The sequence below is a fragment of the Megalobrama amblycephala genome, linkage group LG7 (genome assembly GCF_018812025.1).
Source record: "Megalobrama amblycephala isolate DHTTF-2021 linkage group LG7, ASM1881202v1, whole genome shotgun sequence".
In the NCBI taxonomy this organism is placed as follows: domain Eukaryota; kingdom Metazoa; phylum Chordata; class Actinopteri; order Cypriniformes; family Xenocyprididae; genus Megalobrama; species Megalobrama amblycephala.
Genome location: NC_063050.1, coordinates 25,410,236 through 25,425,837, shown reverse-complemented (window position 1 = coordinate 25,425,837; position 15,602 = coordinate 25,410,236). Strand labels below are relative to the sequence as shown.

The window sequence follows — 15,602 nt, the reverse complement described above, 5'->3', positions numbered from 1 at the left end:
ACTACCAGAGCTCCCAGACAACTCAGGACTTGACTGGAGAGGAGGCCTTCATAAAGTGTCTGAAGAGCGTCTGTCCCTGATCCCGGGCACAACCAGACCCAGAGCCCAGCCCAGCCCACCGCCACCCTTGACCAAGGAGAATTCACTGGAGCCCCCCACAGACGGAGAGCGACCGCCCACCGCAATAAGTGAGCCAGAGCCTGAAGAGGAAGGGACAGCGCCAATCATCGCCCCAGAGCCGGTTGCCCCACAGTGAATCTGACCGGGGTGAGCCAGGAAATTCTGATGGAATTGGACAATGAGGACTGGCTAATAGATTTGGACACGGTCACAGAGGTACTGCCTCCCACTCTATCCCACCTGTTATTATCTGTAGGTTCTGAATCATCGCTGTTTCAAAACGGCACTGAGACTGTTTCATTGACCTGTTGGGAATTGGAATGACCATAATTGATCACATCAAGCTTACCTCTGTCACCTTCACCGCAAAACACAGCCAGTCCTCCAGCTCCTGTTGGATGCCTGCAGTCCTTAACCTTCCCAGGGAACGCCTTGCTGTGACGTTGAAGCCGTAGGTTGTACAACCACCACACTCGCCTGAGTGAGAGGATCCTGTGGCTTGGCCTCCGGCCTCTGATCCCTTCTCTCCACCTCAGCCCGTCAACCTGTCAGCTCCGCCTTGGCTGCTTCCACCTTCGGCTCCATCAGAGACCCTCGACCTAGTGAATTTTGTTTTCAAGTGCTCAAGTCACACGCATATACGCTGCTGTATGCGGACCGTCCACACGGCCTCTATAATTGGGCTGCATGCGGACATCTGCACAGATGTGGATTGCCGAAGTATACTTTGGGCTTTAGACAGACATCAGTCACCGAGCACCACAACTGAAACAGCAGCCAGCTTTTACAGTTCCTCCTGAACCAAAACAATGAACTTATGCTGCGTTCACTCCATAACTGTAATTTGGAAGAGATGGAAACCTGTGATATTATACACGGAGAAGTTTGTGACCGGTATTTATGCATTTCAGTGGCAACACTATAAACACTGAAATAAATCTGCAGTAATCAGGTGGTACAGATTATTGCTCTTTAAGTTATGTTCATTATTATTGTAATGCTATGTGCTTTGAGACATGAGGTAGTTTAACGGCATCTCTCGTCTCTTGACTGCAAACTCTGCTGTATGCATTCATGTGTTTTGAAGGCATGGCTTCGGAGACGCTCTGAAGGGAGGGTGGGATTGGAAAATTGCCTACCCTACCTTTAAAGGTGTGGTATGTAAGAAGCTAGTGGTTGAAATGGGCACTGCAGTCCAAATTCACAATATTGTTTGCCCCGCCCCCTCCTCCTAATGCTGCGTTCCAGGCAGGTTTTTGAGCTCGTAAGTCACGACTTCAAATCATGACTCACGACTTTGTAGCGTTCCAGGAAAGTCATGCCAAACTGCGTAAAAGTGTAAACAAACCAACATGGCGGACCGTACGGGGCTTATGCTTATTAACAATTATTTCTATCGCCAAAGGTGCTTACTCCTTGCTTATTTGAAGGAAACAGAGGAGGAAAACAGCGCGTAAGGCAAGAGAAGCTGTTATACCTTTTATTTTACCGTGCACTTCCATAAACACCGCATCCGTAGAGGCTGCCATTGTTGTTTTGCGGGCTATGTGACGTCAGAACCCATAACTGGGAGTACATTGATCTAGTACGAGTTCACGGGTGGGAACTCACGGATTTGACTGCCGTTCCAGTGCACTTTCACGGGTAGAAGGTTGGAAAAACACGGGTTACGGATTGCCTGGAACGCGGCATTAGACTTGATGGTGATGCGGGTTGCCAGTTTGAGGACACGCAACAGGAGCAAGCTCAGTTGACATTGGAAGGTGAAGAGACTTACACACTGTAAGATGATTAGTTGATTTATGATGAGTTGATATCGCGTTTTAATATGCCCCCGTTCATAGAGATTTTTAGATGGATGGTGAGGCTTTTTAGGTCGGGTAGAATCAGCGATCTCTGACCCAGTTTGTTCACTGGCTTCCATGGCTGCAATTCGCTGCATGTGTTTTCCTACGACTGGCAACCCGGGGTGGCGAAATACTATTGGGTAAATTGGCAACGTGCGGTCTTGCACAGACCAAAACAAAAACAGACATTCCTACACGGAATGCACATTTCAAAGTAAAATAACTGTAGCATTGGTTTTCAGAGAAACAATCATGAACTCGCATGTTCCCTAAACATCTGCAAACATATTATGGTATTTTTATGCTTTAGTACAGTCAAAAACTTACATACAGCACCTTTAAGCATGTTGCGGAAAGGAAAAATAATATGGAACGATATGTCCTACAGAAAAAAAGAAAAAAAAAAAAAAAACTTTAATACAGAATTAAAAATAAACTTTCCTTAAATATGAGTTTTTTTGTTTTGTTTTTTCAGGTGTTGTCCTTTATACCATATAGTCCAGCAGCAAAATCAAATTTATTATAAGTAATTATACATTATAATTAGTGTATATATAATTGTTATATACTTATATATGAGACTAGAGCGATCTCACTAATAAAATATAGGCTACATAATATATTTAAAATATATTAAACAATTTTTTTTTCTTTTAAATTTGCTTTTAGACCTACTTGCTAAAATTGATTTTATGTTCATGAAATTTCTCAAACAATTTGCCATTGATAAGTTTTCCCCCGCCCGTTTGTGATTGTGATGTCATCTCATTATTATACTGACGGTCGCGCTACCAGCTCTCTCAGTGTCTAACTCTTGAACTGGACTTTTCCAACGGTGTCGAGCTCTTAGTCTAAAACATGGGTAAGTCATTGCTTTGTCGTTTTAACTAAGATCGAGAAGACGACTTCAAAAAGTCGCTGAGGCGAACTGAGGTGTGTAAAATGCAACTGTTTTGATTCAACAAGTTTCTATTTACTAAGAGAAAGAGCGTAGCCTAGTGTGTTTCATTCACAAAGTAAGCTTAAATATATTAAAGTAAAAGATCACTGAAACAATGTAATGTTTGTTAGAATTTACTTAAGTTCATGTTGTTCCAACTTTCTATCACAAAATGGGAAAATGTCAGTCTCAGTCAGTCACTGTACACTTCCATTGCATCTTTTCTTCATACATTGAAAGGAAATGGTGACTGTCATTCTGTAAGGTCTCTTGTTGTGCTCTGTAGTAAAAGTCATATATGGTTGAAGCAACATAAGAGGTTGTAGTCAGTATTACTTACTGATATTACTTTTAAGAAGAGGAAACAGATGAAGCATTTTTAAAAAAGATATTAAGTTTGTCTCCCTTTCAGTTTGTATATAAGCATGTAGTATGTTTAATCAAAAATGCCTTTCTCTATTGATACCGATTTAAGTAGACTGGTAAATTGCCTAAACTCATAAAGAGATTATGGTGATTGTACCTGGTGCAGATAAGGAAAACCAAATGTCATTCAGACATTGAGTTTACAGCAACATATTATAAACTACTTTCAAATAGTTGACAGACTAGTGTTCTCAGCTCTTTATCAGTGACCAGACACAAATTGACCTAAACAAGATGTTTCCCCACATCCTGTTTATAATTACTATTATTATTATCAAAGCTATGCAAACACGACAGGAAAAGATGTATTATTGTCAGGAAAGCTCATCAAAAATACAGGAAACTGCCACATCAGCTACGGAACAAGTGAAAATAGATGTGCGGAAAGTTTCCTCACTAATCAAATGCACCTTGTTTGTAATGTGCAGCAGTACTGACCACCTGCTACAGAATCAATCACAGCTCCTTTAAAACTGTTAGACCTGCTTCAGAGCACAAATTGAATAGATTCTTTCTAGGCACAAAACATTTTGTTCTTATTATGTGTTTTAGATATGGGTCTTGGCATTTGAAAAGCACTGCTGTTCTGAGGCTTTCACTCCATGCTCTGTTTACCAGTTATAGTTGGATTATGAAAAATGACAACACTCGTTTGTGCTGAAGAAAGACCGACTTTGTTGAAGCTCTCATTCATGGTGTCTGCTGATGGCCTGTCCCCTCTGTGTTCTCTCTAATATATGCACGGAGTCACATGAGGGATAAATAGCCACATTATGTCTCTCTGTTAGCCGCCTCCAAACATTCTCATCTTGTGTGGGGTCCTTTGATAATTCTGACAAGCGCCTCTGTTTTTGTGAGACTGCCCTCCCCTCCCACCACCCTGTTCTCACTCTCCTTTCACTGGTTGTCAGTTGGTCTAATGAGCAGAACATGGGTTTGGGTTTATGGGGTTCAGGGACTTAAAGCTGGAATGCTGTCTCCTAGGCCGCAGACATGTCCTGTTACAGATGTCCAGTTGAAAGGTCAGCCAGTGCCTTTGGCGTGTGTATGTGTCTTTGTGTCAGGGTATAAGTGCAACGTGTGCCACTGCCACACCGATATCTGTTAAAAGGAGGTAGTAGCGGAAACCGAGAGCCTGTGTTTTTGCCATATGGTAATGAAGAGGGAGCTCAATATGTTGTGAACGTATATTGTCTGCGTGACACAGCTGTTCAATTGCTGTGTTGAATCATTGAAACAGTGCTGTGCTTGTAGTGGGCGAATACAATTATTCAAAAACACAATTCATATAGATACAATGACTTAAATAAATTAAATATATTAAATTTAAAAAAAAAAAAAAAAAAAATAAATATATATATATATATATATATATATATATATATATATATATATATATATATATATATATATATATATAATTTACATTTTTGATTATTACTGACATCATATGAAAACGAGCCTTATTTAAGAATGAAATGAAAATCTTAAGTTTATTGTCTATTATTAATAGCTCTTATTTTACCAAAAAATGCTTCACTGCTTACTAATTAATATTTGAAAACATTTGTCCACCAAATCAAAATGATCTATTATAGACACTTATGGCTGTTTGTTAAGAGAACTTAAAGGGTTAGTTCACCCAAAAATGTAAATTCTGTCCATTATTACTCTCGCTCATGCCGTTCCACACCCATAAGACCTTCGTTAATCTTTGGAACACAAATTAAGATATTTTAGTTGAAATCCGATGGCTCCGTGAGGCCTGCATAGAAAGCAATGACATTTCCTCGCTCAAGATCCATAAAGGTACTAAAAACATATTTAAATCAGTTCATGTGTGTACAGTGGTTCAATATTAATATTATAAAGCGACAAGAATATTTTTGGTGTGCTAAAAAAAAAACAAAATAACGAATTATTTAGTGATGGCCAATTTCAAAACATTGCTTCCGGAAGCTTTGGAGCATTATGAATCAGCGTGTCGAATCACCTGTTTGGAGCGCCAGAGTCACGTGATTTCAGCAGTTTGGCGGTTTGACACACGATCTGGGGTGAGTTTCCCGAAAGCATCGTTGGTGAACCATGGTCGTAAGTCCCATTGAACTCTATTGGTAACAACCGAACTTGCGACCATAGTTCGCTTCGGGAAACGCACCCCTGAATCATGATTCGATACACTGATTCATAATGCGCCGAAGATCAACGAAGGTCTTACGGGTGTAAAACGGCACGAGGGTGAGTAATTAATGACAGAATTTTCATTTTTGGGTGAACTAACCCTTTAATGATATTTATGAATTAATAATTCAGAAATAATTCATATTTAAATATATATATATATATATATATATATATATATATATATATATATATATATATATACATTGAAAAATGTTTTAAAAACTTGTTTTAATTAATATTAAGATATATTCAAGGTGTAAGGAAAATGTATTATTCCTTACATTTAAACTTTTCTTGACAATGGTATTAAAGTTTTTTTTTATACCATATAAATCAACATGAATACAAAGAGTACTTTTTAAAAGATTTTGGCACATGTGTTTTAAACTAGATTTTAAAAGCTATTTCTAATCTTTTTTTTTTCCTTTTTTTCCTTTCTTTCTTTTTTTTTTTTTTTTTACACTAATTTATGTACATTGACCCAATTAATAGGAACAAAGTTTTGCTGAAAACAAACAGAAATTGCTGATTTATGTGCATAATTTAACCCGGCTGGCACAATGTATTCACTCAGCTGGCATTCTGTTTACTAGTGCTGCTTAAAGGCCCGTTAACATCAAGAATGATAACAATAAAAATGATCTTACGAGCAATTATAACTACAATGACATAGAGGAATGGTGTCATTAGAATCACTTTCAGAGCATTTTTTTTTTCAGCTAATAAATGTTAAAGCATTGCGATTTAATCAAAATCAATCTGCCTTTAAAGCATGTGCTATAATGTAACTGCAGAAGTGTGCAATAAACGTGACGTCATTGTCCTAATGTAGTTACGCTAATATATATTGTAGTTAATCATTGTTATCGTTTTTGTTCCCTATAATGGAAGAAGTGACTGTGTGGATGTGGTTGCCCTTTCTTCCTCTATTTCCTGTATGGAATGACAAAGAGAAAATTTAAAAAACAGACAATATATCCTCAAAGCTGGCCAAATCTGTGAAAACTGGCTTGTATCCTACATATTTTCCTTCCTCTTCTGTCCTCTTCTGAGACCGTTTAATATTTCCAAAGGAATAATAAACAGTTTTCAGAAGAGATGGGAGTTCAGTTAGGTTTGAGCCACCCTCACATTTCCATGTTTTCATTCCCTCTTCTGAGACTGAGGTTTTGATTTATTTTGGTTGAAAACAAATCTGCTGGCTCATGCAATCACCGCAGTGGATGCTGAGGCATTGAGTGATTTCTGTAGTGCAGTAAGAACCTTCCCCTTGAAATCCACCCACTGGTAGTTTAAGAGGAAGCTCTGGATTTTCTGTGTCCCTGAGCAGTATTTAAATTCCATGATCCCAGACCAGGAATAACAAAATTTGGATTTGTGTTTGATAAAATTTTATTAAATAGCCCGGTGACTATAAGCTCAGACTTGCAAATGAATTTGGCTTTTTTATAGTGTCCTAATAGCCATAGATCTTCTAAAATGAATGGTCTTAAAAAGCATCACCTCTGAGGAGAACATAAGACAAAAAGACCGACATTTATTGATCCCCGAGGGAAAATGTAGGGAACTTAAGTCTTTTTAAGAACTTTAGACACTTATGCAACTGTGTCTAAACCAGTAAAATAATAGTAGACATATCATGGCCTGCGGTGAATTCTCACAGTATGTCAGTCTAGTGATGCAAGCCTTTAGTGGAAACTAGACCCTGGAGCAGTATCAGCTGCTGATGGGAAATACAGACATCTTTGCTCAGTTTGTCTACTTACTGACTTTAGTCTATGGCCAGAATAAATCAAATTTCAATGAGATGAAGATTGTTTTAAAAGGAAACTGTGCACAGTGTAGTCCATTGTATTGTTCCTTTTTATTGTATCCTGTTGTTCCATGTTTCTTCTAGTACTTGGTATTTCTAATCTTAAAGGCTTTGGGTGTAGCCAAGTCCACTGTATTGTGACCAGGGCTCTATTCAATACCCTGTGGAATCCATGCAATGTGACGCAACCGACCTGACCTTTCAGTACAATAGCTACTGTAGCAACGCTCAGGGTCAGTTAAGTAACAAACACAACGGCACATGCCAAAACAAAAACTTCACATCTTGAATCTGTGTTTCAATCAGTCTTCAGGTGAACAGTCTGTTATGTTTGAATCATATGTGCATTTCAATTTCATTCTATCTATCCATTTCATTCTTTATCTATACTATATATCATAATTTACATTGAAGGATTTAAAGTGGTTGTTCACTCAAAAAGGAGAATTCTGTCATTATTTACTCACCCTCTTGTTGGTCATATATGCTGTATATATATATATATATATATATATATATATATATTTTTTTTTTTTTTTTTTTTCCCCATGGAATGCAAAAGGAGAATTTGAAGAGTCTTCTTTGAAGAATTGCTCCAAAAGATCACCCCCCCCCCCCCCAAAAAAAATAAATAAATAAATAAATAAATTAAAATAAATGCAGTCTATATGACTATTGACATCAAACTTCATGGATCTGCAGAAACAACAAGATTTACGGATAATAACTTTAATTTCATTTTATTCATCACATAAAATTATCACATCACTTCAAAAGAATAGGAATATAATGAAGTCATATATCAAATGCACTACTTTAATGGTGCCTTTAATGTGTTTTTTTTCTCTAATTTTTGGTAAAAAAAATGTAATTGCTGACTTAGTAAATTGATATTTTAATTGCTGACTTAGTCAATGATATTTTCTATCACCTAACCCAACCCCTACTCCTAACCGTAACCATCACAGAAAACATGTGCACATCGTTAGATTTAAATAAAAACCTCTTTGGCTGAGATAAAACTAAGGACCAGTCAATGTCCTCGCTAGTGGGTTGTGAAAGCATTTCACAATATAAGTGAGGACATTTGGTCCTCACAAGTATAGCCAAAACAAGTACAAGTATGCACACACACTTTGCTGCTTTCTTAGCTCTAATAGACTTGCCTGTCTCGGTGTGTAGGTGGAATTCAGCACAATAGCTAGGTTTATAAGTAGCATTTTGTAGCATTTCACAAGCCTTGTCAGCGAGTTACCATGAATTACAGTCTTTGCCCTTTCTTTCTTTCAGACAAAAAAAGTCTTTATTTATTTAGAAACTTTTTTCAGATTACTACATTCCAACTTGCATTGAATGTGACTGTTCACATTCACTTTTTGCACTAGGGAGTTGTATCACACAGTGCTTGAGTGTTTCTTTCCAGCCTCTTAATGGGATGATATCACACTAATACAATCTCTTAATCAACAGTTCAATCTATTGCTTATGTTAAAGCAGAGAGGATCCATGAGCGCAGGCATACTTGTTATCTGTCCTTTCTAATGTTCCCAATATCTTGTGTGATACATATGATTCGCTTGACTGAATTTAGAAAGGAATTACTCTGCCTGAGAACCATGAATGTGGCATTTTACAAGCACGAGGAGGAGAAGAGATAATTTAAAAAAAATGAATCGTGGTTAATTTAATATGCAAACAAGCAGCTTTGTCTTAATTAAGTAATGCTTAGCATAAGTTGGTGGACCAAATATTGTGTAGGAGAACAGGGGTCAGAAAGGTTGAGAAACATTGACTTAGATGATACACTGGCAATTGAATGTGCTGTAAAGAACATTTGTGTTCTGCTCTGCAAGAATCCCTTTGACCTATGCTATGAAAGAAGATGCTTTTTAAACATTCAGCTATATCAGCATTTTCTTGAAACCATTCTTAACCATTGATGTGAAATGTGAGTGCAAGTGTATTTTCATGTGCTGTCAGTGAAGCATTACAGCTTTTTGACTGAGAGAAGCCATGATTTATGATGTCATTATGACAGTGCATGCGTGATTTATACATGACATGCCTTTTACCAGCATCACTCCGGTCTTTCAGATCGATGCAGTGTCAGCCGTAGATAACAACATGGTAAACACCAGAAAACATATGGGATAATTTACTGTCATCTTCAGATCACTGGCTGATCTGTTCAAACATGATAAGTGAGAGAGAGATGGAGGGGACAAGCATCCTTTTGTTGACCCATTCCTATTTTTGCTCTTTACAGCCCACCTAGGAGCAATTGGTTTGAACAAAATCTTATATCATGGTATGAGTAATTTTACAACAAGATCATGGTATAGTTATTATTAGGGTAAATTAATTTTTACTTCTGCTTAAGTCAATTAACAACTTAATATATATCCCTTTCATTGAATGAAATGAAAGGTAATTTGTCTTATTTGATTTTTCCCTTTTTATTTTCAACATCAATATTTTAGAGCTTGACATAGAAAGATGTATATCCATTATAAAAATAACCAAATACTACGAGATTTTTAGTTGTTTTAGCATATTTTGCCTTATTTTAAGTCATCTTGAGCCCCCCTTGGAAGTTGTTTAGGCCCCCTGGATGAGAACAACTGTTCTATATTAACACAGATTCTGTATTAGTTTCATTGTTGCTTGGCACCATAAACAACTTCATTTTGCTTTATGTTGTACCTAAAATCATTGATTACTAACAAGTCCTTCTTGACTTGTTTGGGATATGTGATTGAATTTTGCATTACTGTTCTTTCAGTGTTCTCTGGTGTTAATAATGTAAAGTTGTCATGCATAATAGGACAAATATATATTTCTTGGTATAAACGGCATAGCAAAATCTCTACTAGTTGGCGCAATATTGCCATGGTATGCAATCTGTGCATGGTATCACCCAAAGCCCACCTATTCTTTATAGAATTCATTTGTGCTGTGGTACTTGGCAGTTTAATAAAATATAAATCTAAAGTTGAGAGAGTATGTGACACTAGGGCTAGATCATGTCATCACCTAAGCTGTTTATTGTGTTCTACATTGATTTTTATCTGCGGTAGCAGCTAAATAATATTGTGGGGTGGAATCAGATCCTCCGTTGTTTGTGTGCATTTCCTCCTCTCTCTCTCTCTCTCTCTCTCTAGAAAGTGCAGATCTCTGAAGCAGTCTGTTGCTATGGTTACAGGTTAAAACTGGAGCAAGTGATAAGCAAGTGATACGCTAAGGCTAATTTATAGTGTTCAAAACATTTACATTTACAGGGGTTGGACAATGAAACTGAAACACTGGGGATTATATAGTTTTGGAGGTTTCACACCTATATATGCGTGGCCTGGTGGCCAATCTAAGTGCAGAGTGTAAAGGTTGAATTAGTAGAGCAATAGCACAGCTGTACATAAAATATTGCAATCCACACGACATAATGGGAGACATATCAGAGTTCAAAAGAGGACTCATCTGTGACCAGGACAGCAAGTCTTTGTGGTGTATCGAGAGCTATGGTATCCAGGGTATTACCACCACAAACCACATCCAACAGGAGTAAATTCAGATGCAAGAGGAAGCTGTCTGAAAGAGATGTATCCAAAAAAAAAAATGGTATCCAAAAAAACCCCCAAAAAAACCATAAAACCACAGTTACTTAAATCACTGCAGAATTAAATGTGCACCTCCACTCTCCTATTTCCACCAAAACTGTTCATCCGGAGCTCTACAGAGTCGAGCTGCTATTTCCAAATCTTTGGTCACTCGTGGCAATGCCAAATGTCGGTTTCAATCAGTGCAAATCTTGGGCTGTGGACAATGTGAAACATGTATCGTTCTCTGAGTCCACCTTGACTGACTTTCTCACATTCATGGGAGTTACGGTGTGGAGAAGCCCCAAAGAGGTTTAACACCCGGACTGTTGCTGCCCAGAGTGAAGCACAGGGGTAGATCAGTGATGGTTTGGACGGCAATATCATGGCATTCCCTACTGTACTTAATGGGCACATTACTGCCAAGGACTGCCAAACCATTTTTGGAGGACCATGTGGACCTAAAGGTTCAAAGATTGTACCCTGATGGGGGTGCTGTGTATCACATCACCAAGTGCAATGCAAAGCGTCGGATGCAGTGGTGTAAAGCACGCCGCCACTGGACCTCTAGAGCAGTGGAGACGTGTTCTCTGGAGTGACGAATCACGCTTCTCTGTCTAGCAATCCGATGGACGAGTCTGAGTTTGGTGGTTGCCAGGAGAACGGTACTTGCCTGACTGCATTGTCCCAAGTGTAAAGTTTGGTGGAGGGGGATTATGGTGTAAGGTTGTTTTTCAGGGGTTGGGCTTGGTCCCTTAGTTCCAGTGAAAGGAACTCTTAATGCATACAATCCTTCAGCATACCAAGACATTTTGGATAATTTCATGCTCCCAACTTTGTGGGAACAGTTTGGGGAAAAGTTTCTATTCCAACATGACTGCGCACCAGTGCACAAAGCAAGGTCCATAAAGACATGGAAGAGCGAGTTTGGTGTGGAGGAACTTAACTGGCCTGCACAGAGTCCTGACCTCAACCCGATAGAACACCTTTGGGATGAATTAGAGCGGAGACTGTGAGCCAGGCCTTCTCGCCAACATCAGTGCCTGACCTCACAAATGCAATTCTAGAAGAATGGTCGAAAATTCCCATAAACACTCTCCTCAACCTTGTGGAAAGCCTTCCCAGAAGAGTTGAGGCTGTTATAGCTGCAAAGGGTGGGCCAACTCCATATTAAACCCTACGGATTAAGAATGGGATGTCATTAAAGTGTGTAAAAGGTGCATGAAAAGGCAGGCGTCCCAAAACGTTTGGCAATTTAGTGTAGATAGAATAGAAATAAAATAGAAACCAGCTGATTTTTTGTGCATTTTAAATTTTCCACTTATTCACTCATTCACTATTCACTATAGTGGACTCCAGTATATTGACTATATGGGGAAGGAATGAATAAAGATTGTTGAAGATTTGTAGTTTCAGGGATGACATGATGATACTTTTAGTTCACAGTTGTTTGTTTGTCATGTTTAATATATTTATATGCTTTATATTCATAATGAATAAACTAAGCCCAAAACAGCTGTCAACAAGAATAAATTAAACAGTAACTCCCATCAAAGATGAGCAGCATCCGGAGAACAGATATAACCGTAGGCAGATCTACTAATGAGGCGCATAACATCATAATTTGTCTCTAAAGCAGTAATAAAGTTGAATAACTTTACTGATATGTTACCTATAGGAGATCAAATTTGGATAATCCAACAGATTATAATTTCCTTAAAGTCAACATGAAATCAAAATTCATCATCAATATTTTTTAAAATTCATACGGCGTCGTAATCTTTAATCAAAAAGTTAATCTCCCCTCCCCTTCCAAATGACATCTGTTCTCTTCATGACATATGTCTCAGCGGAGTGTGGGACTAAATATCCTCCACAACTGACTGCCATTTAGTTAGCAATGCCCAACTTCCTACGATCCAATCAAATCCCATGAACGAAATCAAATCCTGCCCTAAATTTTTTCTCATTCCAGAAGCTGTTTCACTCAAATGTACGTCTCAGTAGTGAAGAAAACTTCAGTTTCATGCCGACTTTAATGTACAATTTTTCTCAGTGTACAATGTGAATAAGTTTAAAATTGTTTATAATTTTGGTTCGCTATACTTCAGTACAAATATTTTAAATTAATGACAAAATAAAAAAGTGAATCAAAAAAGTAGTGTGAAATAAAGATGTTGCTAATTGAGTCTTTTACATACTTTATTACACTATACATTATACAGGGAATTAAATTTGGAAAACAACACAAATTGGTTGACAGCCAATAGTGCACCGTATAGGGCACTGCAATCAACCACTACACCAAGCCCCCTTTGTATGTAGCATATATGAGACTTTAGAATTAGATGCACTAATGGACCTGATGTAAACTTTCACTTTATACAAACACACTTCTCTGTCCACCCAGTATTCAGGTCAGGGTATGGTGCTCTCAGGTGATTTTTACAATTTGTTAAATTAGCGACTCCATTATTCATAACTCCGGTAACAGTCTGGTTCCCTCTTGTACAAGGTCAAAATCTCAGTCATAATTACTCAAGACTTCATTTACTTTCCTTTTATTAACTGTAGACTTACCTAGAGAATCATAAACTGTCATAGTAGGCAATATCACTTGGAAATGAAGTGTCTCTGGGATTTTTACTGTGACATCAGACTGCAATGTGTTCATTCTCACAAAAAAAGCAGTCAGAGGTTTTGTACATAACCTGCAAGAATCACTGGCATTGTATATGCTGTGTGTGCTGTGTCTCTTTCCTGCATGGAAATAGCATTTCACATGTAGGGAGAGTCTCACACTGGACTCTCATTAACCTCTACCAAAATCACCTACCTCATTTGGTAATTTATTATCAAGACAGATGTACACAGTCTGGGCCATTAGTAGTGGAATTATTATTATAGACACCATAGCAGCTGGATCAGCAACATAACAGTAAGAGCCCCTTTATAGGTTTGGTTACAGAAAATTACATTTACAAGCTCTGAAGTTCCAACAAAACCTCATGGTAATTTTGTAACTTACATTTTGTGGAATTGGTGGATTATTTGTATGTTCATTGGTGCTTATTCTCTACTGACAGGCAGGGACCTTCAGGCTTTTTTCTTTTTCTTTTTTTACATTTTCATACAAATCAAATTCATAGCCTATATCATTGCCAACATTGGGGGTGGGGGGGGGGGCCCTTTTAGGAACTCATTGAAAGTAAGATAATCAAATGTTTAGACCCTCTTAATATCATCAGCATACAGTTATTCGAATTGGATGTGAACTTAAAACCAATACAATCTATCCATAACGTACTATGTGTGTGTTTTTGTGTCTGTGATGGAAGAGTACCTATCCATCATTGGAATGCAGCATAATGGGAATGCCATGTGGCAAATACAGTCCTCGGGAGAGCTCAGTTAAAGCAAGTGTGCTGCTTAAGCGATTTGTGTATAGTGTGTCGAAATAGGTCATCAATAGAATGGGCTTCTTTCAGTCCATGTGACTATACACTATGACACCACAGGCACATCAGTGATGCCATTGTCCTTAATTCTAAGACATTTAAAGAGAATTAACCATCTTTAGAGTCACATTTAGCCTTTAGCACATATTCAAACACAGAATCTGTGATATGATCAGGTATGTTTCAGTCAGCGAATCACTTACACGATAACTAGTTTAATACTGGATAAACAGTTTTACTGTATGTGCGCTAAAGAGCTTCGGCATAACATTAAATAATTACTGATGTAACTATGAGCTCATCCAGGGGAAAATCAATAGATGGCAGTCAGCCTGAATGATCGACACATTTATTGTAGCATTAAAAATCCATTTAGTCCTCTCCTCTAGGCGTTTGTGTTGGGAACAGGATCAACATCGTGACACGCATGCAGTTTTTATGACTCCTCCCATCATACAATTCAATGAACTGCCATTTGTGTAAAGCCAATTGGCATTTGCACCTCTGAAATTGGAGATGTGGTGAAGGTATTTAATAGAGTGAGACTGAAGGTTCTGGGGGTATGAATGAGTATTCAATCCTGTTTTCTGTGTGCTATTTTAAGAATCAAGGGAATCCTTGGCTTTAGCAACACAGGCATACGAAATGTTGAAAAACACAGGAGAGAGGGAGAGAGAGTGGGGATGAGTTTTGGGCACCATCTTAAAGGAAAAATGTCATTAAAGATTATTATTCACACTGGACTAATTGATTGAGGTATGGTCAAATTTGATTTGTGTTGCCAAATTAGAGTAATTGCAGTCTATCATGTCCTGTGTGTAGTGAGACTAATGAATTGGATTCTGTGGTTTGAGACATATACATTAATGCTCTCTGTCATAGTAGAGAGGAATAGGGGTCTAAAATAAAAGGAAGACAAAAATTAAAAAGCAGTAGATGGATTAGATGGATTACCCCCAAGTTTGATGTAAATAAAAAATATAATATTCACCCCCAAATAGAAAAATAATCACAATTTTATAATATAAAAATAATTATTTTATTACAAATTTGAGATTTAGTCAATAATAGGCACCAAAAGCAGTGATTTTATTTGGTGCTGTATAAGTGAAACAGGCAACAAAGTGAATACCTGTAGAAAGGTATTTCAAAGGCTGCAGCCCAGCAAGGTTTAAGCAGAAAGCACAACTTTTCACATTGCACGATTTTAGGCCTGATTTT

General features: G+C 37.8%; 1 protein-coding gene across 1 annotated transcript in view; it reads left to right on the top strand.

Moving 5' to 3' along the window:
• Positions 1-2,688: 2,688 nt before the first annotated feature.
• gpm6ab (glycoprotein M6Ab) overlaps positions 2,689-15,602 on the top strand; it is a 63,605-nt gene continuing 50,691 nt past the window's right edge. Inside the window, exon 1 of the mRNA XM_048196710.1 lies at positions 2,689-2,829. Within this exon, the coding sequence (XP_048052667.1) occupies positions 2,826-2,829 (4 nt within the window). The 5' untranslated portion in view covers positions 2,689-2,825. The remainder of the gene's footprint in view (positions 2,830-15,602) is intronic.